The 27,985-nt window shown below is 34.7% G+C and overlaps 2 protein-coding genes across 4 annotated transcripts; one reads left to right on the top strand and one right to left on the bottom strand.

Annotated features, from left to right (window-relative positions):
* Nucleotides 1–137: 137 nt before the first annotated feature.
* On the bottom strand, nt 138–3,672 carry LOC132127841 (cryptic protein-like). The gene is made up of 6 exons (XM_059540000.1): nt 3,497–3,672; nt 3,366–3,415; nt 3,118–3,276; nt 1,845–1,959; nt 1,648–1,757; nt 138–859 (listed from the first exon to the last, which is right to left on the bottom strand). The coding sequence occupies exons 1-6, from the start codon at nt 3,511–3,513 to the stop codon at nt 741–743; spliced, it is 570 nt and encodes a 189-aa protein (XP_059395983.1). The 5' UTR covers nt 3,514–3,672; the 3' UTR covers nt 138–740.
* LOC132127840 (uncharacterized) lies at nt 3,272–17,368 on the top strand. 3 transcript variants are annotated; one of them, XM_059539997.1, is made up of 5 exons: nt 3,272–3,421; nt 5,205–5,262; nt 13,351–13,380; nt 13,842–14,007; nt 14,793–17,368. In XM_059539997.1, exons 4-5 carry the CDS (start codon nt 13,877–13,879, stop codon nt 17,254–17,256), a joined length of 2,595 nt encoding a protein of 864 aa, XP_059395980.1. In that variant the 5' UTR covers nt 3,272–3,421; nt 5,205–5,262; nt 13,351–13,380; nt 13,842–13,876; the 3' UTR covers nt 17,257–17,368. The 3 variants fall into 3 exon arrangements, with proteins under 3 accessions (XP_059395980.1, XP_059395981.1, XP_059395982.1); XM_059539998.1 differs by lacking the exon at nt 13,351–13,380; XM_059539999.1 differs by lacking the exons at nt 5,205–5,262; nt 13,351–13,380.
* The last annotated feature ends 10,617 nt before the right edge of the window (nt 17,369–27,985 follow it).

Below are 27,985 nucleotides of genomic sequence, written 5' to 3'. Positions count from 1 at the left end.
TTGAATTATTATTAGAAAATAATATACCAAAACGTTATATTTTTTCTACTCAATAGTCTTTTATTCACTGGAATGCAATCTAATTTTTGGCATCCATGATAAATTGCTTAATTGAAGTCAGTAAACAGTCAGTCATCTCAGTTATTGATGCACGTTTTAATTAGATAAGACAAATTCATTCGCTCATTCATAAAGAGTGTTACAGTACATCACTGGGCAGCTCTAGAAGGTCAAGAGAGTCACTGAGATTGATTGGCTGGACGATTGTTTATATAAGATAAGAGAAAATAGCCAAAAGGTCAACGATCACGCTTGGATATCGGAGCATTATCTCCTTCTCTCTCCTCTGACGAAACCAACGTTTCCAGGGCAGATGAGGAGAGAACTTGACTTTAAAACAAGCGCATTGTTCAGATGACATGCATATTTTAAAAGCAAAACAGATGCAGAATATAAAAAAAAATCACTTTTAGCCAGTGCATTCTCTTGTGTAACAAATTCATACAGAGACAGAAACAGACAGAAGTCATTTTGGTTTGGCTGTGCACTGACACACACAATATATATTTTCAATATAAATCCTATGTACATGTTCCTTCACTAAACAGTTGCTTTTAACACAGCTAGGTACACTTCCACTGGAAGAAAAATGCATTTCAGTGCCACCAATAAATGCTGCCCTAAATGTCAAAGAAAAAAACATCTTGTTCGTAGTCTAATAGAGCATTTATGTAGAAAACCTAGTTCAGAAAACTAACTTCCAGTGGAAAGCGTAAAATAAAGGCAACAAACATGACGACTGCAGAAGACAACGTTCTGTGGGAACTTGAACTGTACCACCGAACTTCCTCAGAATCGTCTGAAAGAAAATAAGAAAAAGATAAATGCATACGAAATAATATACAGGAATGTTATTTGAAGAAACAGCACAGAAGCAGCAGACGCCTGAATAATCATCTGCCATCAGGTTAAATCAAGCGCCAGTCAGTGATTCACAGCACTGTTAGAGAAGCGTTGGAGGTGAGAACTTGTGTCTATTGTTGTTTATCTCCAGCTAAACCAGTTACAGGATATTAAGAGATTCATTAAGATTCATGTTATCAACCTTCCTCACTGTAATATAATGGGAATGGTCAATAAAACAGGCAAATGGTACTTTCTTACTTATTATTGTCATATTTCAGTCCAAATATCTAAACATCCTTAAAAATATTTTGACACATGAAGTCTTGTTTAGAAAAAAAAAATCTAAATGAATCAAATTTATATAAAAAAAACAATGTATAATAATAATAATAGTAATAATAGTAATAATAATATATATATATATATATAAAACTTACACTTACAATAAGAAAACAATCTACCAATAGGTCACAAAAATAATACATTTCCTTTTTTTTAAGCATAAACTTATTTAACATTAATTTATTATGCAATTTTGTTTTCAAATGTATCTTGATTTAAAAATATTTAGATATGTGAATTGAAAACAAGACACAAACACTGGGCAAGAAGGTCATTTTAGGGGCCTTTTTTTAACTTAAGTTGATAACACGATGCCAGACACACTTGATATCCTTCTAGGTGCTGGAGCTGGTTTAGTTGGAAATAAAATCCACAACAAACATGCATCTATCAACTCACCACAGTCTTTGCTGAACACATGCGGGAAGCAGTGCAGGAGTCCATATCCACATCTGCAGTACGAGCATCCTTTCTGAACCCATTCTCCGTGTGGAATCACACCACAATCACTGGCAAAATAAAAACACATAATCATTCAGAAACCTTGTGCAATGACACCAGTGCCATCCAGCTCGACCCTGACCTCATTTAATTACCTGAGGCGCTCGTCGTATTCACAGCTGCGGCCGGTGAAGTGCTTCGGACAGGCGCAGAAGCTTCCCAAAATGCACGTTCCACCATTCTTGCAGCAGGTACGGCTTTGTTTAGAAACTGAAATGAGAAACAGTGGAATAAAGATGTTAAATAAAAGGATGTAAAAGAAAAATAGCAGCCCCTTCCTACAAAATTTATGACGTGTAATCTAAACAGCTGCTACCAACATCTGTTTCCCAGAATGACAAGAACTATCCAGACACTGGGCAGGCCGTTACGCCTGACAAGACTGGAATCCCCATTAATAAACAGATAGATCCACTCCTAAATGCTCAAAACACACAGTTTTGCTTCCTCTGGTTTGTGTCTGTAAGCGCTGTGCAAACTGAGAACTCTAGAATTATGATGCTTTCCTCTGCATTTCCAGTGCAAAGATTCTTAAAACAAAATAAATTTACACTGGGGGAAAAATATAGTTTATTGTGGTTGAAACAGCTACATTTTAAACAAAATAGTTGAAAGTTAGAAAACTAAATTACATTGATTCTAACCACTTACCTTAAAAAAAGGTAGTAAATTAAATGAATATTTTTTCAGTATACTTGAGAAGCATAATGCCATAAAGAGATCTTTATAAGATCAAAATGAGTTTGTTTAAAACTAAAACAAGTATATGACAGAATAGGTTCAGAAGAAAATCAACCTTATAAAAATAATAATACACATTAAAAAAAAAAGGTTTTAGTAGCCTACACAATTGACATTCTTAAATAACTTTTTTTTAAGTATCAAAATATATTTTTAAAAAAAAAAGATAATTTATGCCTAAAACTAAAAAGAAATATTGACATATATTTGTTCTTTTTCAAAAGCATGAACGCATTTAATTGTATTCCATTTGCAATGTTTAGATATTTGCATTGGAAAAGAAAAGAAAAATACTGAAGGAAAAAAAACTTTTCTTTTTTTGGCAGTGCATGCAAAATATTATTCCACGACTTTATGAATTGAAGACTTTCTGCTCTTTCTAAGGACTTGATCTGTTAGGATGCATTAGAAGAAAAAATTGTGTAAAACTAAAATACACAGTTAAAAGAAATGGCAGTTCTGAATTATAGTCGATATGTGAATTATGACTGAAAAAAAAGAAAAAAAATGGCAGTTTTATTTACAAAAAAATAAATATTTTTTTTTTTACAGTAATTAAAATGTACTCCAATAATATTAATTTTATAGCCTAGAATTGTATCTTATTTTCGGTAATGATGATGTCACCTCCGGTCAGTCCTATGAACGGTAACACGGCCTCTGCGTTCCGGTGTGGACCTTGCGCCGTCTGCGTGTTCATTTCGTTGAACTTATTCAAGAATTCCGCGTGTTGTTTTGGCTTTCCAGAGACTCCAGCAGCTTTCCCACATCCTGCTCCTTCACATCCTTGGAGAAGAACGCGAATCCGTGTTAGAAAGGAGCGAGGAAAACCCAAACGCGTATGGAAACAAATAACGCAAAGATCCGACTTTTACCTGATCCAGACGAAACCGACTGAGAGACCACCACAGCAGACAGAAAGAACCTGTAGGTAAGAATATAGCAAACGTGAGGCCTGAGGAGAAAGAATTGCGATTCAATTACGAACCGTGAATCATTTGCTCACCCGAATAATTGATTCATAATTCCGCTCGCTTGACAAACACCCAACTCAACACCCGATCTGCTCAGCACTGATCCAACAGCATCAAAACATCCCCAGTGTCAGCATCGCAAACCAAATGACCAGAACACCCTCTGCTGGGTCTGTTCTTTATCTTTAGGGCTTCAGACTCCCCCATGACGCCCCATTAACACCTGCAAACCCCTCCCATAGTCACCCGCTAATGCAAATGAGCGTGCATTCACATTAGTTCCATCAGTCAAACCGGTTTGAAGCGAATCGATTGTACCAACTCTGTTTGTTTCTCAAGTGAAGAACCTTTAGATTACAGAATTTAGTCAGGGTAGCGCCATATTTAATTTGTGATAGAAATAAAAACTGCGAGGGACAGAAATGCAGTGAGTGAAAAAACAAACCTTTAACTAGACAAATACTCCATAAAAAAGTTTTAATTATTTAGTAAAAATCACATCACATACAGTGGATAGCCTACCACTGTAAAGTCAAGTCTATCCTTGTTAAATTCAAAATGCTATATAGACAAAAAAATTGCTAAAATATATCTATGTAAATATATTTTATATTTAGGCGATTTTTGTATATATTGTTATATATTTTATATATATTTTTTTTTCTTTTTACATATATATATATGTATGTATGTGTGTATGTGTGGGTGTGTTTGTATTTAATTTTTTTTATTATTTAAAAATATATTTTGCTCTTCATATATTTTAATCCAAGAAAATGCAATCACGTTTGATGAAAAACTTTATTTGTTGTCTATGAATATATAACACATTTGAATAAATCAGCAAAGAACATACCGTACAATGTAAACTTAAAATACAATTCAAATAAAAAATAAACATTATTAAGTGAATATAAGTTTAATTTTGATATAGGCTATTTCGTTCACATTAGTATTTAGCCTAAAGGCTATACTGTAAGATTGAGAATGTATTTTTTTGCCTCGGAATTACATTTTGAAAAATATTTGAAAAATATAATGTTATCTAATTTCAAAAATATATTTTTAACTGTTCACTGTTTAACTGTTACACTGTTTGAAACATTTGAAACATTTATTTAGCTGCTATTTAAAATATATTTTGTCTAGAATTATTATTATTATTATTATTATTATTAATAATATTATATATATATATATTTATATATATTTGTCCAAATGGTTAAGGTCATTACTTTATTATCTCTGGACTATCAAAGTTTTTAAGCACATGAGAAACATAAATTAAGTCAAACTTTCCTAGTGCATATATTTTTTCCCTTCAGAATTCTAACAATTTATTTATTTATTTATTTATTTATTTATTTATTTATTTATTCTGTGCCTATTTTTCATTCAATGCAAATTTACATAATTTATTCATAATACTAGTCCAGTGCACAGCATCTATGCAGCTGCTTTTGCCCAAAGTGTACCTTTTCATTGCCTATAGTTTTTGTTTATATTGCATTTATTTATGTGTTTATGTGTTGTTTTTATTGTCTGGATTTAGTAAAGAGCATATCTTATTGCTTATATCTTAAACCAAATATAAATATCAGAAGTGGTTTGGTGTTTGTCGTTGTTTAGGCACACACTGACCTGTGTTTCAGATATTCTCAATTGCTGTGGTTTCGTATTTCTTTATCACTTTTTTACTTGGAAAATCACACAATCTCTCTGGTGAATTTGTTCCCACAGGCTGACATTTCCAAAGGAACGGCAGCAGGAATATATAACCACCGAACAAGTAATTAGAGTAAGTTTTCTTTGAGGATTTTTTGGTGTTTGATGCAGTTCGCTTCTTTAAAGCACCGCAGCCTCACCACGCTCTATTTCTGTCCATATGCTTTGTTATTGGTTTCTAATTAGCTGATTCCTCTTGGAGCCCTAGAGGTGAAGAACTTTCACACGTTTTAGTTTGCCGTTCTTTCGTTTCAACTACTCTTCCAGAAACGTCGTATGCACTTCAGAATATGTGCCCTGGTTTCTCTCTCTTCATATATCTCAACTCAAACAGAAAAAGCATAATATTATCTAAATGCAAGTTTCAGTGATGGAGCTGTGCTGTTTTACATTTCACATTTAATGTATGTCTGCCTTTTGCATAATAATAAAAAAACCAGCTCATTTAGTCTGGTGGGAAAAATCATCCTTTTAAAAAATAAATTACATGCAAATTGCATGGCTCAGGTTGATGCATTTTTCATTTCTAGGCACAATGCATCACCACTGAGAGAGCTTTTCTTGTAGTGCCATTAATGTTTTTTGACATTCATGCCAACATTTCCTCTAATTGTTGATGAGAAGTGTTTCTCGAAAGAGCAGCCACTCTGTCCATCTGTAGAGGGATGATCTTTAACGCAGACGTCGACCAGTTGCTAAATAAAGTTGAAGGAGTGTGTGGCGCAGGCCAAACCTGAAAGGCTAAAGGTCAGACTGAAGGCTTTCCATGTTGTTCTTGACATTATAGATGCTGCTATATTGCATGACAGCCACCTGACCCATGAGCAAGAGACCCATGACCTTTTTATGAAATGAAGTAAAAATAAAACTATTAAAAATCATTTTCAGTCACTGAAATAAAGCTATAATAATAATAAAAAAAAAGCTTAAAGAACCTAAACCAAAATTAGGAACGTTACCTCTGCAAATCAAATTAAATAAACTTAAATATGCAATAAATATGTGTGAAATAAATTGAAGTTGAATAAATAAGTTGAAAATTTCTAAAACAAAAAGAAAAGGCAATATTCAAAAAATTATAATAAAAAGTAAAAAAGCGCCCTCACCATCAGTGTTGTTACTTTTAACTAAAATAAAAAAAAATACTTAAAAAAGGTTTTCAGTAATTGAAATGAAGCTAGATTTAAAAGAAAAAGTCGTTTCGGACAATAACTGAAATAAACACATTTAAATTAAAGTACGAAAATGAAAAAAAGAATAGAAGCTCAATAGAAATATTTAAAACAAATGAATAAATGAAATGAATAAATATGGTAAAAGCACATCACAGTCAGTGCTGTTATTATTGACTAAAATTGTTTTATTAATAGAAATAAAGCTGGAAAAAACATTACATAGAAAAACTTAAAATTGAAAAACTAAAAAAAGCTAAAATGACTCAAACGGAAATAAAAAATAAACTAAATAGAAATATTAAACAGGTTAACATTAAACATTAAAAACATTAAAAAGAAATATTAATAACAAAAACTGCTCAAACTTATACTAAAACTAAAATGAAAACTGAAAATATAAAAATAAAAGCTAATTCAAAATATTATACAGTAAATATAGTATATAACTAATACTAAAATAACTTATTATTGTTCATATTTAGGGTTCATGGTTGAAAGTACATACTGTATACATTCACAAATACATAAACATTACAAATTACAAATACATTATCACAGATGATTGTTAACAAGATTGTTAACATTTTTAACAAATGTTAAAAAATTCTACTAAATCCTTATCTACTCAGAACATTCTAGCAACCATATTAATGTCCTGTCAGCCACCAAAACAAGCAAGTATTAATTTATTTCTAGTTTATTTCATATGCATTTTAATTTGATTTAATGCAAAGTAAAGCAGAGTTCATAAATGCATGCCTCTTGTGTTTGCTAATGTGCTAAAGAGGTTTAATTATATAATTCATTCACATAAAGAAGGATTAAATCGCTTGCACTAATGAGCAGCGAGTGAGCGGCCGAGGTCAAGAGTCTCTGTGCTGTGCTGCTGTCTTCAGGTCTACTGTGGAGCTGCGCTTTTGTTACAGATGCAGAAGGAGTCAAAAGGTGATTTATTCTTTCTGCTCACAGGTGCATTTCTGTCTGGTACGGCTGACAGTCTGTCATGTTGCTGCCAGGGGAATGTGTGAGGTAATTAGAGTAGCTGAGGTGGGTAGCGAGGACAAATCTAGATTAAATGTGCATGCTTGTACTGTTCACTTGTCTTTTAAATTAGACGACTATTCAAATGCAATTGCTAGGGAAATGTGATGTTTGCCTGTGCAGAACATGATGGTTCCTCCTTTAGTATCCATCTTTCTTCTTTCTTCAAAAAATAAACCGGAGATTACGAGATTAAAGTCGTAATGTTTTGAGAATAAAGTCGAATTTATGAGAATAAAGTTGAAATACTATGAGAATAAAGTCGAAATACTCTGAGAATAAAGTCGAAATACTCTGAGAATAAAGTCGAAATATTATGAGAATAAAGTCGAAATACTACGAGAATAAAGTCAAAATACTGCGAGAATAAAGTCGAAATACTACGAGAATAAAGTCGAAATACTACGAGAATGAAGTCGAAATACTACGAGAATGAAGTCGAAATATTACAAGAATGAAGTCGAAATATTACGAGAATGAAGTCGAAATACTATGAGAATGAAGTCGAAATATTACGAGAATGAAGTCGAAATACTACGAGAATGAAGTCGAAATACTACGAGAATGAAGTCGAAATATTACGAGAATGAAGTCGAAATACTACGAGAATGAAGTCGAAATACTACGAGAATGAAGTCGAAATATTACGAGAATGAAGTCGAAATACTACGAGAATGAAGTCGAAATATTACGAGAATGAAGTCGAAATACTACGAGAATGAAGTCGAAATATTACGAGAATGAAGTCGAAATATTACGAGAATGAAGTCGAAATATTACGAGAATGAAGTCGAAATATTACGAGAATGAAGTCGAATTTTACGAGAATGAAGTCGAATTTTACGAGAATGAAGTCGAAATATTACGAGAATAAAGTCGAAATATTACGAGAATGAAGTCGAAATATTACGAGAATGAAGTCGAAATATTACGAGAATTAAGTCGAATTTTACGAGAATGAAGTCGAATTTTACGAGAATGAAGTCGAAATACTACGAGAATGAAGTCGAAATACTACGAGAATGAAGTCGAAATATTACGAGAATGAAGTCGAAATACTACGAGAATGAAGTCGAAATATTACGAGAATGAAGTCGAATTTTACGAGAATGAAGTCGAATTTTACGAGAATGAAGTCGAAATATTACGAGAATGAAGTCGAAATATTACGAGAATGAAGTCGAAATATTACGAGAATGAAGTCGAATTTTACGAGAATGAAGTCGAATTTTACGAGAATGAAGTCGAAATATTACGAGAATAAAGTCGAAATATTACGAGAATAAAGTCGAAATATTACGAGAAAGAAGTCGAAATATTACGAGAATGAAGTCGAAATATTACGAGAATGAAGTCGAAATATTACGAGAATGAAGTCGAATTTTACGAGAATGAAGTCGAATTTTACGAGAATGAAGTCGAAATATTACGAGAATGAAGTCGAAATATTACGAGAATGAAGTCGAAATATTACGAGAATGAAGTTGAAATATTACGAGAATGAAGTCGAATTTTACGAGAATGAAGTCGAATTTTACGAGAATGAAGTCGAAATATTACGAGAATAAAGTCGAAATATTACGAGAATGAAGTCGAAATATTACGAGAATGAAGTCGAAATATTATGAGAATTAAGTCGAATTTTACCAGAATGAAGTCGAATTTTACGAGAATGAAGTCGAAATACTACGAGAATGAAGTCGAAATATTACGAGAATGAAGTCGAAATACTACGAGAATGAAGTCGAAATATTACGAGAATGAAGTCGAAATATTACGAGAATGAAGTCGAATTTTACGAGAATGAAGTCGAATTTTACGAGAATGAAGTCGAAATATTACGAGAATGAAGTCGAAATATTACGAGAATGAAGTCGAAATATTACGAGAATGAAGTCGAATTTTACGAGAATGAAGTCGAATTTTACGAGAATGAAGTCGAAATATTACGAGAATAAAGTCGAAATATTACGAGAATAAAGTCGAAATATTACGAGAATGAAGTCGAAATATTACGAGAATGAAGTCGAAATATTACGAGAATGAAGTCGAAATATTACGAGAATGAAGTCGAATTTTACGAGAATGAAGTCGAATTTTACGAGAATGAAGTCGAAATATTACGAGAATGAAGTCGAAATATTACGAGAATGAAGTCGAATTTTACGAGAATGAAGTCAAATTTTACGAGAATGAAGTCGAAATATTACGAGAATGAAGTCGAAATATTACGAGAATGAAGTCGAAATATTACGAGAATAAAGTCGAAATATTACGAGAATGAAGTCGAAATATTACGAGAATGAAGTCGAAATATTACGAGAATAAAGTCGAAATATTACGAGAATAAAGTAGAAATTTTTTGAGAGTATATTCTAGCCTTTTGCACATGAAAATGGCCCGGATTGGGAGCATCGGGGGATTTTCCAAAATCTCAGCTTTCAAAATCTGTCAGTTTTATAACAAAATGCAAACAATATATTCCAATAATGTGTAATTTTCACGCTCTTATACGTGGTGTGACAGATCGCTGTATTTGCTTTTGTTTAAGCAGCATGTGAGTCTTTCCGATTAAAATTATGAGACATTATTTTCATTATAAATTAAGCTATAGGCTACAGTTTTCATGCCTTCTGATGTTCCTTCACTTTTATGTCTTGCTATAAACTTGAAATAAAGAATAAAAACACATTTATAATTTGTATTCCGTGATAAAACTGACACAATTAGAAAGCGGAGCTGTGTTATATTAAAGCAACAAAGCACAAAATTATTGTGATTACTGGGTGGCTGGCGTGCTACAAATAATGAATGGAAGCTGTTAAATATTATGTTAAATCATTTACTGTATTATACCATGAATAAAACAGCTTGTGAATAGGCCTAGTCACTTACATGTTATAGCCTGCAGGCTACCTCAGAAAATAAAACAATATATCTTAGCCTGTGTTAATGAGTTGAGCCCACTTCAACTTTTAGAATGTTTTGGAAATTTGGAATTTTGGAATTTTCACAAAGAAATGTTTCACATAAATACAGCAATCTGATCATTAAAGAGCTTGAAAAACACATTATTGTAAGACACAAAATGAGTTGTGTATCGATAAAACTGATTTTGAAAGCTGAGACATATTAAAAGCAGGCCTCCCAGAAGCACAAAGCTTATTGCTATTGGGTTGGCTGGCGCACTACAAATAACAAATGCAATGGAAGACATGAAATATTATTTCCAAGCATACTGTCCCCACGAGTATGACACATTGTATGATTTCTGTTAATTACCCCGCATATATTTGTAGTTTATATTTTTTTTAAGTGTTAAATAAGAGAACTACAGCACACTAAAAACTCCATCGTTGTTTTTCCAGATGCAAGGCTGTATAATTTTTTTTATTATCCATGAAGATTTCTTTCTGGTGTGTAGAGCACATCTCTTCTCAACAAGATGCATGATTTGAGGAATCACATCGCTAAAGACCTCATTTTACTCATTGTAGAATTTCCACCAGATCAAAGTGAATGAATGGATCGAAGCTGTCTTCCAACACAAGCAGCAGTAAACTCAAAGCAAGTAAATAAAATAAGACCAAAATGTCAATGGCAATTAAATCCATGTAACTTCATCATCATATCACTTGGGATTTGATCCTCTACCAAAGCATGTTCTATAAAAGCCAATTGCTGCGTGATGATGAAATGAGACACCGGCGCTTTCGTTCTTCTGCAGCTCTCAGTGTGAAGAGTTTGTAATAGAGCGATCTCGCTGACTCATATGAGCCCCCTGCTGGCTCGTAATTAATTTACATATCTTTGTGATTCATTCCCATAATTAACAAGCCTCTGGATAATGCCAGTGCAGGCCCATTAGGTGTTTCAGCATGTTTACAGGGAAGTTTTAATGACATCTGTGGAGATAAGAAGTGCAGTAATGCTTACTTGACTTGGGTCTATTCGATTTTAAATATGGCTGCATTTATTAAAAACTGGTATGTAATGCCTTTCATAGATGAGCTGAAATAAACTTCCTGATAATGCATTAAAGGAATAATATAAAAGCCTGTTTCTGCATTGGGGTAAAAAATGAAAGAGGGACTCTTTTTCTCAAATTCTTTTTCCAAGCAATTCTGAGAAAAAATGTCAATATGTGACATTTAAACTCAAGAGTTGTGAAATTTAAACTCAGAACTGCAAGCTATAAGCTCACAGTTTTGAGGAAAAAAGTCAAGATAGCAAGAAACAAGCTGAGAGAATTGAGAAATTACAAGTTTATATTATGCAGTTCAGATTTTTTTTCACAGAAATTCGAGTTTATGTTATATTCTATAAACTCATACAGTGTCTCACAGTTCTGACTTTTTGCATTGCAGTTACATGAAAAAAACATATGAATGCAGAATTGCAAGATATGAACTCTCAATTCTGAGAAAAAAAAGTCAGAAATGTGAGATAAAATTGCACTTAACTTTTATTATTTTTTATTTTGTGGCAGAAAAATAAAACAATTGCAAGATGTAAAATCTAAATTCAGAGAAAAAAACCCCTCAGAATTGTGCAATTCTGAGTTTACATATATATAGCAATTCTGCCTTTTTCCTTATAATTATGAGTTTTTATCTCACAATTCTGACATTTTCTTGCAATTCTGAAAATTGCAGTTACCTTAAAAAAAAAAGACAGAAAGCAATCCATAGGATAGTTCACCCAACAATAAAAAGTAATTTTATGTTGTTCCAAACCTAAATGCAAAGTTGAGTCTTTTCCTCATGAAAAGCACTTTCGTGGTGACTTTAAATGTTGTTCTAAAAATACTTAACAACATTGCCTTTGGTTTGCTGTAATGAAATTTGTAATTAGGATACATTTGACAATGCATTATCGATTGAATATCCATGTCATTCTTGGCAGTGAGAGTGAATGTGCAAGTTCCTGCTTCTTATAGAGAACATTTAACAGAGCTGATTATTGTGATTTCTATTCTGAAAACTGACACTGTAATGACAGCTGAATCATTATCAACCATGCAAAGTTTGACACTCTTGTCTTCTAATGAGCTGTCAGCCTTCTGAATGGCACCGCACTGTTTCTTCACTCCGTTTGAAAGGTTAAGATTCAGGATGTCAACAACTTATGTGAGAAGCAAGACAAATGTGATGCAAAATGAATAGTTTTCATACGAGCAGCACTGAGATTAAAAGAGCAAAACAATATTGGTGCAAACTTGGTGACAATTGAAATCAAATTTGAATTTGTTGCATACACAACAGCACAATGAAATGAGTTACATAAACATTTGATTATATGCATGCAGTGTATGTACGTAAGTGTAACAAGGAATAGTTCATTCAAAAATGATCATTTGGATGGGGTGAGTAAATCTGAGTAAATAGTTCTGGATGAACTATTCTCTTAATAGAACAACTTGTTTGTGGCTATTTTTACTCACTACCATACTGTACTCGGTCATATGCAGATTGTACATTCATAACATATTTAACCTGCAAACGTTGCAAACATCGTGCTCTAGTGGCTATATTGAGCACACAACTGTAAAACACTCCACTTGATCCTCTCACCCAAATACCTCACCAAAAAAACTCCCTTTTAATGATCTACTGTGTTATGCACCACCTAAACTCAATGTATTATTTATCAGCTCCATCATCAGCGCTCGTCATGATGAAGCTCATTTTTATTCTGAAATCTGACACCACTTTAATCATTATGTACAGGGGTGACAAAACAACATCCGTTTAGTCACAGGTTTATTGTTACATAGTCTAGTACAGTATCTGGTGAAATACAAAATAATATTTTAAATGAAATCCAAAAAGTATTTCAGAGTCACTTGGCAGCTGATGGGGTTAAAAATAGCCAGGTCAAGAGTCCTGGTTACACAGGCTTGTTTAGTTACAGTTGACACTTATAAGAGCTGCTTCTGATTCCAGATGCTTATTTGACAGAGAACAGTCTGACGGGTGAGCAAGCATTTTTTATTAATCAATTATGCACAGAAATACACTTTTATGTTGGCAGGACAGAAGTATTAGATGCAGTGCGCTCTTGAAATTACCATTAATATCGCTAGGAATAAACACAATTTTATTGCTTTTAAATATAGATTGAAAGTACAATCCAGTAATGCTATTTTAGAATTAATCACGGAAGCAATTTCATATGTTATTGTTTTTGCATGATAAATGCGGATTCCCTGCTAAATGCATTATATAATGTGCAAATGTTCCAAATAGCGTTTTTTTTTGTCTGCATTTGTTTTGTTCTGTGTTTGTATTTAATTGCCTGTCCTGGTTAAATTAAGTAGCTTAATCAAATGCATGCTACTCGATGAGCTATCGTAAACAAATGCACATTTTATGGTTAGTTTATGCAGAAGAACATTGCAATCTTGTTAAATCCAATCTCATTCATCCACTGACAGTTTCAGCTCCGCTTACGGAAGGAGTCTCTATAATAATGGACAAAAAAGCAGAGGTTTTAGTATGTGGCGCTTCAATTATGAAGGATGTCTGGGAAATCAGACTGAGGGAGTATCGACAGAAACGGCAGATGGAAGAAGAGAGGATACGGAAGAGCGCTCTGGAAAGGTGAGGACATGCCGAACCTCTTGTTTTCCTGCATTTCTCAATCAGAAAACTCCAACTCCACATTTACAATCTTGCAAATATTTTTATCTTGTAATTCAAAATATTTTTCAATGATTTTAAAAATTTTTATTCTTATATTTTCTTGCCATTGAAATACATTTAAAAATATATTTTGCTGTATGAGGGTTGAAACTAAGTATATTTTCTATTTTAAAAAGAGCTTCACTATTTAGCATACATTTAAAATACATTTTGGCCACATAAAATATACTTTTTGCTATATGGGGCTTGTTCATATTTAACCAATATATGTAATTGTCTTTAATACATTCCATTATACTTTTGTAATATCTATGAAGATGCTATTGCCGCACTCATGCCATGTCAGAATTACTGTAATTATTAGTTTCCTGCTTAGAAAAAAACATTCTCGTACTCATAATTACAAGCTGCTCATTGATGCATTTTGAGCATTGCCTTAGAAAATAATAAATTCTGAAGAAAAATAATTAAAGAGTCATCTCAAAATTACAGTAACTCTAATATTACATCAATGCAGTTTGATCCCAACTGCCTCTCTGCCAATTGTGTTCACACATAACAATGCCATTCAGAACCATATTGAGCTTGTGGTCCCATCAACTTTAATTGCCTTAATTGTGTAAATATACATTTTAATAACAGCAGCCATCTTTAAATAATCTGTTAAAACAAAAGAAGCACACAATTCATAATTAACGAGAAGTCTTTTTGTTTGTTGTCCATACCAATTAAACTTTTCATAGAATCAATCAGGATTGGAAGGGGCGCATGTCCTTCAAGATTAAAAGCCCTAAAAGGCTGGAGAGAAAAGCAAAGCTTCCTGAAGAATCGACTCTTGATGTACACAAGGCTAAAAAGACCCACCTTGGCAGGTCTCAAGGCTTCCAGAGCAGTCGGATTCAAAGGCAGGTGGACTCGACGAAAACTACAAAAGCCAATAAACTGGCTCTGTTACGTCAGCTCAATGAAAGCTGCCCGGGGTTGATGGTGTGGGCGAAGTCTTGGAAGTTTTCCCAACCTTTGCCACAACCTGAAGAAAGACCTTGTGCATTCAACTGGGGGCAGTCATGGAAGTTTCTCAATTTTCAGCCAAGCACTGATGGTAAACCATGGTTTGATCTTGGGTTTGATGCCAACAATGATTTGAGCTCCAATGACATATTTCTATGGGAGAAACGTAGCAAACCTTCAGACTCCGAGCACATTAAACAAGACCTGGTCACTGCAGAATGGGAAAAGTCTTGGATATTCAGTCAGAAAAGAAAAGAGTTTCATGAAAACAAAAATAAAAGTTATTGCAACAAATTTTACAATCAATATGAGGAAATTGCATCAGACTGGAACGAGTCCTGGAAGTCAACGAAGCCTGTAAAAGAAGTAGATGTTAAATATGATTTCATTCAACCCACAGCTAATGAGGAAAAACAACCATGGAATAATTCTGGGATGCACTTTAAAAAGCAGCTTCATATGAAATCTAAAGCTACAGTTAATTCAGCTTGGAGTGAATCTTGGAGAGTTGCGAAAACCATGTCAGAAAAGGAGACTAATTCAATCCAATCTCAAGCAAAGGAGCCTGAGGAGCTGCATCCCGACATCTGCAACATGATAATAAATGTGTCTAAAGAGATGAAGAACAAAATTCAATGGAGATCTCAGTTCGGTAGGAGGGAGAATCAGCTGCCTGAATGGGAAAAATCATGGATGACCATAAAAAATCAGTCAGAGTATAAAGAAGAGATAAATAAAGAGATTGAAGTGAAGGTTGAGACATTGAAACTAGACATGCAACCAACTGAACATGTGAATTTCAATGTACTTGCTTTGCCTAAAAGCCAGAAGCGCCAAGAGATGCTCAACTTCTCTGAGAAAATAAACTGGAACGATTCTTGGAAGATGATGAAACATCAGCATAGAGAAGAAAGAGCCTTGAGGAACCGGAGAAGACCACCTTCACAATTCTCACAAACTCTCACCGAATGGGACGATTCTTGGAAGTTCACCAACTTAACTCTCAACCAAGATGCCGGTTTATGGCAGCAGGGTTGGTCTGCCAATTCTCAACCAAGGCCTATTAGAAGAGTGCGAGTAAATGAAGACATTACGCATAATGGACCAGCAGGGGTTTGCACATGGGCAGAGTCCTGGAGGTCAACGAGACATCAGCATCTTCTGGAAAGACAAGCGACAAGTGCATCTACCAAGTTGGTATGTCACCATACATATGCACGATCCATGGCTGACTGGGAACAATCATGGAAGTCATCAACTCATCTGTGTCATCATGATGAACCGTCCATGACGGCATGGACTGGTTCATGGAGGTTCTCCTGTTTGGAGGATCTCCAACGTGAGCATGCATGGTTTGAGAGATCAATGGAAATGAAAGGCAGAAAGGAACTTTGTAGAGCATCGAACGCATTTAGCAGATCATTTGTTTCTCAGACATTCAAGGAACGATATCCTCCAAATGAGTGGAATGACTCCTGGAGGGTTAAAAAGAAGTTTGATGGTCCTGGACTTGCGCAACTAATGAAAAACGAAGTGTTAAATTGGGATAACTCTTGGATGTTGACCAGCACAGAGTTTTATCAAAAACAAATCGAATGTTATTTGAATTCTCAGATCGAGAGCTGGTCAGAGTGGGGTCGATCGTGGAAGATGTCAAACCCACAACCACCAAAGAACATCGCCTCGTGGGTTGATGCAAAGCCAAGATCGTTCAATGCACAAGACTTGATTCTTTGGTCCAAACACAAACGCATCTATAATTTACCTTCTGCTTCGCTCAGAGACTTGAAGCTGGAAATGTGGAGCAAGTCCTGGAGGTTCATGACGATAGACCTTGACTCGAAGCAAAGAAAGTATGAGGACACATCTGTGATAGTGACAAAGACTGTAAAGAAAAGAAAGAAAATGTACTCTGATATAGATCAGCTGAAACCACAAATGAAGAAATGGAGTGATGCATCTAAAATAGCAAAGATGCAACCACGAGCAAAGCGTAACGTTCGGTCCAAATCTGGCAACGTGGAAGATGAAGATGAAGATATGTTTGCAGAATGGATGGAATCTTGGAAATTCTCAAATAATTTAAAAACATGTAAGCCTGCAAATATATCTCTGAGCAATTGGAAAAAGTCTTGGAAGTTTCTCCTTGATTCGAATGTAACAATGAATGGCCCAAAATCTAGCAAGAATCGGTGAGGATTAGACTTTGCATGTCAGGTTTCATTTCAAATAAATGACAAGTGATGTTTTTAAAACTTCTACAGGTTCACTGAATAAAGTTGTGTGTCCTGTGCAGACACTTACATTTCTTCTTATCTATTGTGTCCAAGTACAACAAACCATAACAACATATCATTATTTCTGATGCAGTCACGCTGACAGCTGAGAACAGTTTAACAGTTTCAAGGCACATCATTTATTCTTTTTCAAGTCATTGCACACAGAGTGCATGCGGTTCAGCACTTCCTAACAAAAACACAAATGCAATTGTTTAACTCTAGTACAAGTGTATTAAATTGGACGGAGTACAACAGCAGTTCTGCTGCATGATCAAATACTGCATCACTGAAAATTGCAGTAATACAGCATAGAAATCACCATGCTTGTATGGCAAAAATACTGCATACTGCATAATTAGAAGAGAAGAGAAGAGAAGATTTTTACTGAAAATGCTAATAAATCATAATTTATCAACAGTTAGTATAAATGGTAGTGATTCTGGCTGTTAAATTGATTATAGACCACACATGCCCTCACAACTCAGGGTATCCCACACTGCCACCTACTGGCAGTGAAAATCAAGAGTAATGACAAGCATTTTAGCTACAGTTGATTAATTTAGTAATTAAGCTGGACTTCAGAGCCCTAAATGACCCAGCTGATCATATTGATTTGAAATGGTCCTTACATCTTTTATTTTTAATTATCTGATCGGCTAATGATGTGCTCTGGTATGTTTTTCCACCTCAATGACTAAAAATAAACATGAAGCGCACTTGCTTCAAGATAATAATTATACTGAGTTTACATGATATATCAACCCATTACTGGTTGATAAACTTAAGTATATTATTTTGATTTCTTTATTCCAAATGGGTCTTTTATAGGTTTAGAGAACTGTGTCTGACAGACACAAAGTCATCTTTCAAGTGTCCAGCACAGATATAGATATTGTCATTAAGTAATGAGCAGAAGGCGTTTCACTGGTTATTGTTAATGCTGCACAAATTAAACTAGTAAATAATGTGCTGACAATCGTCTGATCTTTTGTTTTGCATGAGCTCAGGCAAAGCTGTCTCACTTCGGTTCACCATCTGTCACAAACGTCCCGTCTCTGCCCTTTCAGAAACACATTTAAAATCTCTCCTGTGCTTGTGCTTCTCCAAATGACGGCCAGAATCCAAGGTGCGGATTTTGTTCACGCTGTGCCATTTTGTACTTAAAATTTAAATTGAACGTAAAATTAAAGGTCAAAGCTTAATGAGACTTACTACAGTTTCTTTTTTGGAAGGCCAATTAAAGTCTAATCACTGTTCTCTTGAAAGTCATGAAGTAGTAATTCAACAAATTTGCCGCCCAGAGTTATTTCAGGAGTTATATATTATGGTATTTATATGCTTTTATTTTTATATATTCAGTTTTCATTTGAATTTATTTTTTATTTGATGGAATATTAGCAACACTGGTCGTAAATTCAAAAGTAACACGATGTATAATATTCTAATAATTCAATTCATCTTATACAATTCATTGCACGATTACAATTCTAAGTTATCCAGGAATCCAGGATAGTTTTTAATAGAATGTTTATATTTTGTAACTTTAGCTTCAATTATTGAAAACCAGTTTTAATTTTAGTTAGTACTAACACCATTGTATTTGTGGCTGTATTAGTTTGTAGAAGCATCATTCAGTTTTTATTGGCTGAAGGTCACATACTGTGAAAACGCTATCAGATACATATTTACAGCCGACCCTGTGTGTTTGCCGATGGCTCGCTGTATTTGCAAGCATGTATTTGCCTGGTGTGGTTGTAGTTGTTATGGCAGGAACAGGGCTGTACCCCACATGCATCGCTCCAGAGGCCTTCTGGAAACACTGCAGTAAAATTAATGAGCGGAGGGCCTGACACCAAATTATGGAGAGAGGGAAGTGTGGATGTCTCGGGCGCTGCACAGACACTTAATTTTCCTGCAAAGAGATATGCCTTCAGCGCAGAGTCCTCTCTTTCTCTCCACCACAAACACACAGAAACAAACACATATATCTTCTATCCGCTCCCACTTCAGCAGCATCTCTGTGCTCGTCTCATTGGGGCGTTTGAGCAGGTAATGCAGAGCAGTGGGATTGTTATCCCATTCGCTTCTGAAGTCAACCGATTTTCAGATCGTTTGCAACTTGAACTTGAAGTCGTTCACGAGCAAACATCCTAACTCTCACAAAACAATGGCATTATAAAGAGCGCAACCAGTGTTCACACTTTATTCTAGTCAATGTTACTCACATTTACAAACCTTAAATAGAACAAATATTCAACAACATCAACATTCAGCAACATCAACTTATTGCAAAACAAATAATTCAAATGTTCAAAAGTAGAGCATATTGTCACATATAGAATATGGCATTTAATGGAAAATTAATATATATAAAGATAATCATTCTTGGCAAATTCAAAAGTAACACCATTTTTTTATGTTCTTAATAGCATCAATATTTCAATGAATTGTATACAATTCATTGTGCAGTTACAATTAGGTACAATTATTTATAATTATTGATTAATAATATATTTACAATAATATTTAAACAAAATAAAAATGTATATGAAAAATTTAATATTAAACAAAATAACAATTAGATACAATCTTTCAATTTTAATATTTGAAAAACATTCTAACATTTTACATATTTGTTGTAGTAATAATTTAATTAATTGTAACAATATTATTTTCGCAAACAAAATAAACTATTATATATACTGTCTAGCCTCAGTCTCCTCTATATTTAAAAAGAACACACGATGAAATATATTTAAACGCATTCATACGAGACAAATGATAAGCAGTGAGATGTTTTAGTATTTGCAGTACTGTCACGGGTCTCAAGAGAACAAAAATCCTCAAAAACATAATACCCCAATATGCAGCTCCACAATCCTTTATTTATCTCTGAGGAATAGAGTTGAAGTCTAATCCTGGAAGAGATTTAACATAATGCACCTTTTAAAGCTCCCGCAGGTGTGTGTTTGTTAAAGCTAAAGCTTCTGAGCACCAATCTTTTTTTTTACTCATTTTCATAATGCTAGCGGTCACCAGTTGATCAGACAGTGAGATTCAATTCTGTTCTGCATTGACTGCGTGAAGCTGGGATTAAATTGGTAGACTATGAGTCATTATTAGGTTTAGCTGTTTTATATTATGCTAGAATACAGTTTTATCAGCACTATAAAAACTTTAGTCATTTTCTGCTTCATAGAAACTGAAAAGCCAACATTTGAAAATAACAACCGAAACATTTTGTGGACTTTATAAGTATACTTCATATTTAATAGATTTTTATTTATTTATTTATTTTCTTAGGATTATAAAATTATTATTTTTATTTATTTTAAATTTAGTTTTTGTGAATTTAGTACATCCAACTAAATGGAAATGAGAAAAGTTGCCTATATATATATATATATATATATATATTTTTTTTTTTTTTTTTTTAACTCCAGGTAACATTTATTTCAAGTAATTAATTTTTTTTATGGTTTTAGATTTGTTTACGTCAATAACCCTGGGCCAAAAAATCATTTAGTTCTTCTATCAGGTTTCACATCAGATTCTCATCAAGCTGCTCTTGCTCTGTTTTCATGCTGTATGGGAGCATCAGTAATGATGCAGCCACATTTCTCCAGCGTACAAGACCTGTTGACCCCCAACCCAGATATATAGCCTTTTCTAAGACCCCCCTCACTTATGGTTGAACCCAAGCTGTGTTTGGCAGCCAATTTGGGCTGGTTACTGTCAGCACTCGAGGTGTCCCACGGTTCTTGAACAGAAACAGCAGTGAGATATAGTGGGCTGAGGCGGCTCACATCCATCAACTCTCCTCTCGCAAAAATTATCCTTCACTTTATCCTTCAGCAAAAAATGTCATGCTTCTCATTGTCTTCGCCCAAACTTTGTCATCATTAGATCACTTAATGCACCTATGACTTATAATGACTTCATCTGCACAGTTATTAATTTCAGCAGTGCCATATGCTTCACGATGCTAAAGTGGTTCTACCCAAGAGATTCATAACATAAACCGCAGAATTATAGTTTGCCACAGCTGATAGTTACTTGAAGGGTTTTCAAGGGGTTTCAGGAAAGCAAATATGTGAAGCATCCAATTTTGTGGTGAGTGATCGCTGTTTTTTCACCTGCAAGCAAATATAATGAGAATCAACTGCTACATGACAACAAATGGCATCTTACATAATGGAATTAATTTCTCATTAAATCATCATGGTTTAGCGTTTTTTTCATTTACTTTCTGAGAAAGAATATAAACAACTCACACTGAAGTAGTTTACAAACTTGATGACGCTGAAAGTTGAATGACTTTATAAGAACCGTCTTATTGTATCCATCTTATTCCTAAACGCAGAAGTAAGCCTATATGGGTGAGACTTCCGGTTTATTAGCCACTATAGGGAAATAACGACAAGAATAACAACATACAGTGAATGTTAAAACTGTTTGCATTACAAAGCAGTGTGTTCATAATTACGATTATACACTAAAATAATATGTCAAGACAGAACAATTTGCAGCTTGAAGCAAATGAGACTGAAGCAACACCCATAAAATTTACCAATGGACGCATTTATTTTTCCGTGAAGAATAAGGTGGATAAATGTTAGTTTTTATGTGATGAACAGTCTAAACAGCCAATGAGGAATGAGGGTTGTCTCACGCTGACCAATCAGGCGCGAGTACAGCAAACGTCTGATTAGTATGTAAACGCCGTGCACTTGTTACCCGGATTATCTACTCGCCAAAACGGCCGTTTGTCATCTTAAAAATATCTCCCATTCAGACTAGAAATGTCAGGTAAATAATGTTTTCTTCATAAGCACCGAGGTTTTCCATTTCTTTTTAAGTCGTTTCTCCAGTCATCCGAGAGATTTTTGATGTGTATGTTTGTATTAAGACCGTGTTGAACCCATTCAGACTAAAGCTCTTAATGATTGTTGAAATTGCCTTCTTGCATGTGTGAATTGAGGTGAAACTGTCACGGGTAAAATGGCTTTGTAAGTAGCTGACAAATGATCCAGGAACGGTTATATGAATTCATAATCATAACACGCGGAAAACCCGCGATTTCAGATCACGTGATCACACTTCGGATGACTGTGCTGAGATATATATACAACCCGAATTCCGGAAAAGTTGGGACGTTTTTTAAATTTTAATAAAATGAAAACTAAAAGACTTTCAAATCACATGAGCCAATATTTTATACACAATAGAACATAGATAACATAGCAAATGTTTAAACTGAGAAAGTTTACAATTTTATGCACAAAATGAGCTCAGTTCATTTTTGATTTCTGCTACAGGTCTCAAAATAGTTGGGACGGGGCATGTTTACCATGGTGTAGCATCTCCTTTTCTTTTCAAAACAGTTTGAAGACGTCTGGGCATTGAGGCTATGAGTTGCTGGAGTTTTGCTGTTGGAATTTGGTCCCATTCTTGCCTTATATAGATTTCCAGCTGCTGAAGAGTTCGTGGTCGTCTTTGACGTATTTTTCGTTTAATGATGCGCCAGATGTTCTCTATAGGTGAAAGATCTGGACTGCAGGCAGGCCAGGTTAGCACCCGGACTCTTCTACGACGAAGCCATGCTGTTGTTATAGCTGCAGTATGTGGTTTTGCATTGTCCTGCTGAAATAAACAAGGCCTTCCCTGAAATAGACGTTGTTTGGAGGGAAGCATATGTTGCTCTGAAACCTTTATATACCTTTCAGCATTCACAGAGCCTTCCAAAACATGCAAGCTGCCCATACCGTATGCACTTATGCACCCCCATACCATCAGAGATGCTGGCTTTTGAACTGAACGCTGATAACATGCTGGAAGGTCTCCCTCCTCTTTAGCCCGGAGGACACGGCGTCCGTGATTTCCAACAAGAATGTCAAATTTAGACTTGTCTGACCATAAAACACTATTCCACTTTGAAATAGTCCATTTTAAATGAGCCTTGGCCCACAGGACACGACGGCGCTTCTGGACCATGTTCACATATGGCTTCCTTTTTGCATTATAGAGCTTTAGTTGGCATCTGCTGATGGCATGGCGGATTGTGTTTACCGACAGTGGTTTCTGAAAGTATTCCTGGGCCCATTTAGTAATGTCATTGACACAATCATGCCGACGAGTGATGCAGTGTCGTCTGAGAGCCCGAAGACCACGGGCATCCAATAAAGGTCTCCGGCCTTGTCCTTTACGCACAGAGATTTCTCCAGTTTCTCTGAATCTTTTGATGATGTTATGCACTGTAGATGATGAGATTTGCAAAGCCTTTGCAATTTGACGTTGAGGAACATTGTTTTTAAAGTTTTCCACAATTTTTTTACGCAGTCTTTCACAGATTGGAGAGCCTCTGCCCATCTTTACTTCTGAGAGACTCTGCTTCTCTAAGACAAAGCTTTTATAGCTAATCATGTTACAGACCTGATATCAATTAACTTAATTAATCACTAGATGTTCTCCCAGCTGAATCTTTTCAAAACTGCTTGCTTTTTTAGCCATTTGTTGCCCCCGTGCCAACTTTTTTGAGACCTGTAGCAGGCATTAAATTTTAAATGAGCTAATTAAGTGGATAAAAGTGTAAAATTTCTCAGTTTAAACATTTGCTACGTTATCTATGTTCTATTGTGAATAAAATATTGGCTCATGTGATTTGAAATTCCTTTAGTTTTCATTTTATTAAAATTTAAAAAACGTCCCAACTTTTCTGGAATTCGGGTTGTATATATATATATATTAGGAATTCTTCATGCATTTAATGCATATTTACAGTTGCCATTGTAATGATGAATAAGTTTTATCATACTCGCAACTGGGTGCTGTTAAAAGTTGTTTAAATGTGCATTAAAGTGTGTAAAAAGAGATATAAAGTTGGTTCGACATTAGATGTATACAGATATTTAGCTGGGAAAAACATCAATAAGTTCTTAGTGGATGTGTATAATTGTATAAAAAAATGCCCTATCTGAAAGGCATTAGAACACACATCGCAGTTGTTTTAATCCTCCTCAATATTTTGCAAGGCATGAAGTCTAGCAGGTCTATCAGTTATAATACCTTAAATTAAGGCAGATTAAAACAATAATACACATTGTGTGTTTTCTTAGACATTTGAAAACAATTAGAAAACAGTATGCATGTTTCACGTGATGGTGCTCTTTAAAGAACTATTGAAGATTTCTGTGGCTGAATCTCTGACGTATGTCAGATGTCGAACCAAATTTATATCGGCATACAGCATACCTTTCCTTAACAAGACACATGATTTGATGAATCATCCAAACCTTTCAAGATGAGTTACATGCTGAGGTTGCCTCAGGAAGCCCCAGAGTTATATTTGGGGAATCATTTAGATTTCACTTGATGCAAGAAATCTCAAAAACAACTTGCCTGAGGTTATACATGTTTTTGCATATCCAGACCAGTAGACCAAGTCATTAATATTTCATAAAAAGTACAGAATCACAGCAAAAAAAAAAACCTTGTACTACCTCTAACTGCATGGTAGGACTTCTAAAATAATTTCTCAGGAGGAGGTTGTAGTAGTTTTGAATTCACTCTCCCATTATAAGAGGGACTCGTGGACTGAGCAGTAATGACCGCAGATCTTTGACGTTCCTGTGAGAGGAGCCAGTAAAGCTCTTGATTCAGATCTGAGATTATCAGAAGAGAACAAGTCTTGTTGGATGTAAGAAACATCAAAACGTACATTCAGTTATATGTTTCTGATTTATCTTTTTTTTTCGTTGCCTCTTGATTTTTTTCTAGTAAAACTTCTCTGATGGATTTACATAAAGTTGCCTTTTATACTCAAAAATTGATTTTCGTACAGTATATAAGGAAAGGAACAGCTTGGGATAAGCGATAAGCTTGTTTATTGCACGTTCAGCAGCCCAAAAGTACTTGAGCATCTATGATGCACTTAAAAACCGAATGCCACTGCTCTCTCTCTCGCTATATATGTTATATAGCATTTGAGTGCATGCATTTCGTTATGTAATGAAATGCATACTTTAAGTTTAACTCAAGTTTCTAAATACTTTTTGCAACCAGTGTATATGTTCAGACTGTTTGGGTTGATGTCTGTTTATTTCCCGAGGAGCAAAACGTCTTATTGCTCTACCAAAACTTGACAAGGCAATATGAGAAAAAAAATCCTTCTGCTTTTTTGGGCTTAGAGAAACCGGCGTGATCTGTTTTGCAGTTGTTTCATATTCAACTACGAGGAAAATTGAATTAGCGAAACCCTGTTATTAAAAACTGGCAAAGGAAACGCAATATGACTTTTCATTTTGCTCAATTATTCAAAAAACCCAGCAACTCATTACCTGCTACCCGAAAAAGAGAAAATAGATTTATAGTGTTCATTTGGATTCATGTATCCTCACTTCCTTTTGCACAAAAATATTTTTTTTTTCAATGCATATTCTTCCTTTATTATTCTGCTTCATTTGAGAGCATATAAATCGAATGCATCTGATATGCATGCATTCTTTGTCATTGCATGAAATGCATGACTAAGTGAAATTCTTAGGTTAAGTACATTTTAAAAGAGCGGAAAGAAAAGTGGGCCAACAGAGTTAAAGCATCAAATATGCAGGGCTGCTGTCACTCGCCATGTTCCCGTCACTGTTTCAGTAATGCACTTCAGATTACAGCAGCTCTTTCCCAGAGATGCCACATTTGGTTTTCAAATGCACCATGGGAAATTCTGCAGATGGCGTTCGTAAGATTGCTGACGATAGCATGAAAGAAACTTCACTATTGGTTTGAATTTGAAGAATAAAAAGTGAACTGTGTGGGGAAGATCTTTCATTTTTTGTAACCTATTCCTGTTTCTCCATTGTGTAACCATTTGTCATTATTTGGATCTGGACTTCCAGGCTGAGAAATGCCATGAGGTCAGATGTATAGCTATAATTCCTTTATTGATTTCTAACTAATATGTCTGAGTTTTTATTCTCTATTACAGTGATGGATGGTTGCAGTTTGTGGGTCATATATTGTTTAAGGAATAGTTCACCCAAAATGAAAATTTGCAGAATGTTAACTCACCTTCGGGCCATCCTGTGGATGTAGACGAGTTTGTTTCTTTATGGGAATACATTTGGAGAAATGTAGCATTGCATCACTTGCTCATCAATGGATGCTCTGCAGTGAATGGGTGCCGTCAGAATGAGAGTCTGATAAAAACATCCACAGCACTCCAGTCCATCAGTTAACATCTGGAGAAGACAAAAGATGAAACAAATCCAGCATTAAGACTGTAAACTTCAAAATCCTTAATAATGCTTCCTGCAGTCAAAAAGTAATCTTAATCTGAATCAATAGAGAAATCTGCACTAATCAAACACCATTCTAAACAAATATTTGATTTGAGAGGACAACATGGACTTTTTCACTGGAGGAAGCATGTGTATGGATTATGGATTATGGACTACTTTAGCTGAAAGCAACAGTTTAAAGTTAAAAACATTTTAATGATGAAATTGTTTCTTGGAAACATGCATCTTTTAATTTCACAAGATTTTAATTGACAGACTGGAGTGGTGTGGATGACTCGTTGATTATTGTGGTTTTTTTGATCGGCTGTTTAGAAATTGGGACAGAACTGAGTGTTTTAACAAAGGGGAAAAAAAAGAACATTGCACACTTCAGTTTTATGGGTTTTCACATTTACCCAAGGCGGTAGGCATGCAGAAAAACTGTCCTCGGGGCTTTTCTCCAAAAGGCAACCCCTTAAAGTAGCACAGAGGTCTTTAGTCTGAATGCATAATTTAGTTTTCACACTGCAAGCTGTTCAACCTGTAGTCACCCTCAACATCTCCCTCCACTGGACGCCCCATGAGAAATCATGCTTAAATGAGGGTGTGGAGTGTTTCATGCTTTGTTCAGTGGACCTTTAAATGAGTTACATGACTTTACTTTCCAAATAAATAACTGTTATGCATGCGCTCGTGCTAAATCTAAAGTTTGGAGCAGGCATTAAGATTTAATAGAAAATCATTATTTACAAATGAAACTGTAGCAGGTATTTTATTATAGTATTATATTGAATCCCCTTGTACATAATAACATGGAAATGGATCATTATGTCTTATACTGGTCTCTCTAGTTGCATCTGAGCTGTTAAACCAAATGTGTTAAAGCTGTATTCTAATTGCAGCATGTGCATTTTAAAACGACTTTTGGATATTTGTTATCCTATTCTTAGTCTTTATAGTGTCTATATCTATACATGGCATCTATATTGACAATTTTTGCTGTGTAACAGAAGTGAAGTGGGTGTTAATAATTTCATTTTCCCTTCTCATGAATGTGTTGTAAATATTATTCCATCTGGATCTTCACAGTCTTTGCAAAGACAGAAAAATAAAGGTGACTTGACAGATGAATGATCATCATGAATTTCCTCATTTGTCTGGATTCACCTCTGATACTGTACAGACTAGCTTAGACCAGTATGAATTCCTGGTTTATTTTGGTTAGTGCTGTTGAAGTTGGTCAACTTTTTATTACATAGTTAATAAACATTTCAATTGACCTGTTAGACTTGGTCTTGTGCTTGTTGATGCATTCCTTTGTATGATTTTAAATTAATTAATTTTTATTTGTGGCGCATTTATTTTTGGCGATAT

The sequence above is a fragment of the Carassius carassius genome, chromosome 45, assembly GCF_963082965.1.
Source record: "Carassius carassius chromosome 45, fCarCar2.1, whole genome shotgun sequence".
NCBI classification, from domain to species: domain Eukaryota; kingdom Metazoa; phylum Chordata; class Actinopteri; order Cypriniformes; family Cyprinidae; genus Carassius; species Carassius carassius.
The sequence above is the reverse complement of the archived record's forward strand: the minus strand, read 5'-3'. Positions and strand labels throughout refer to the sequence as shown.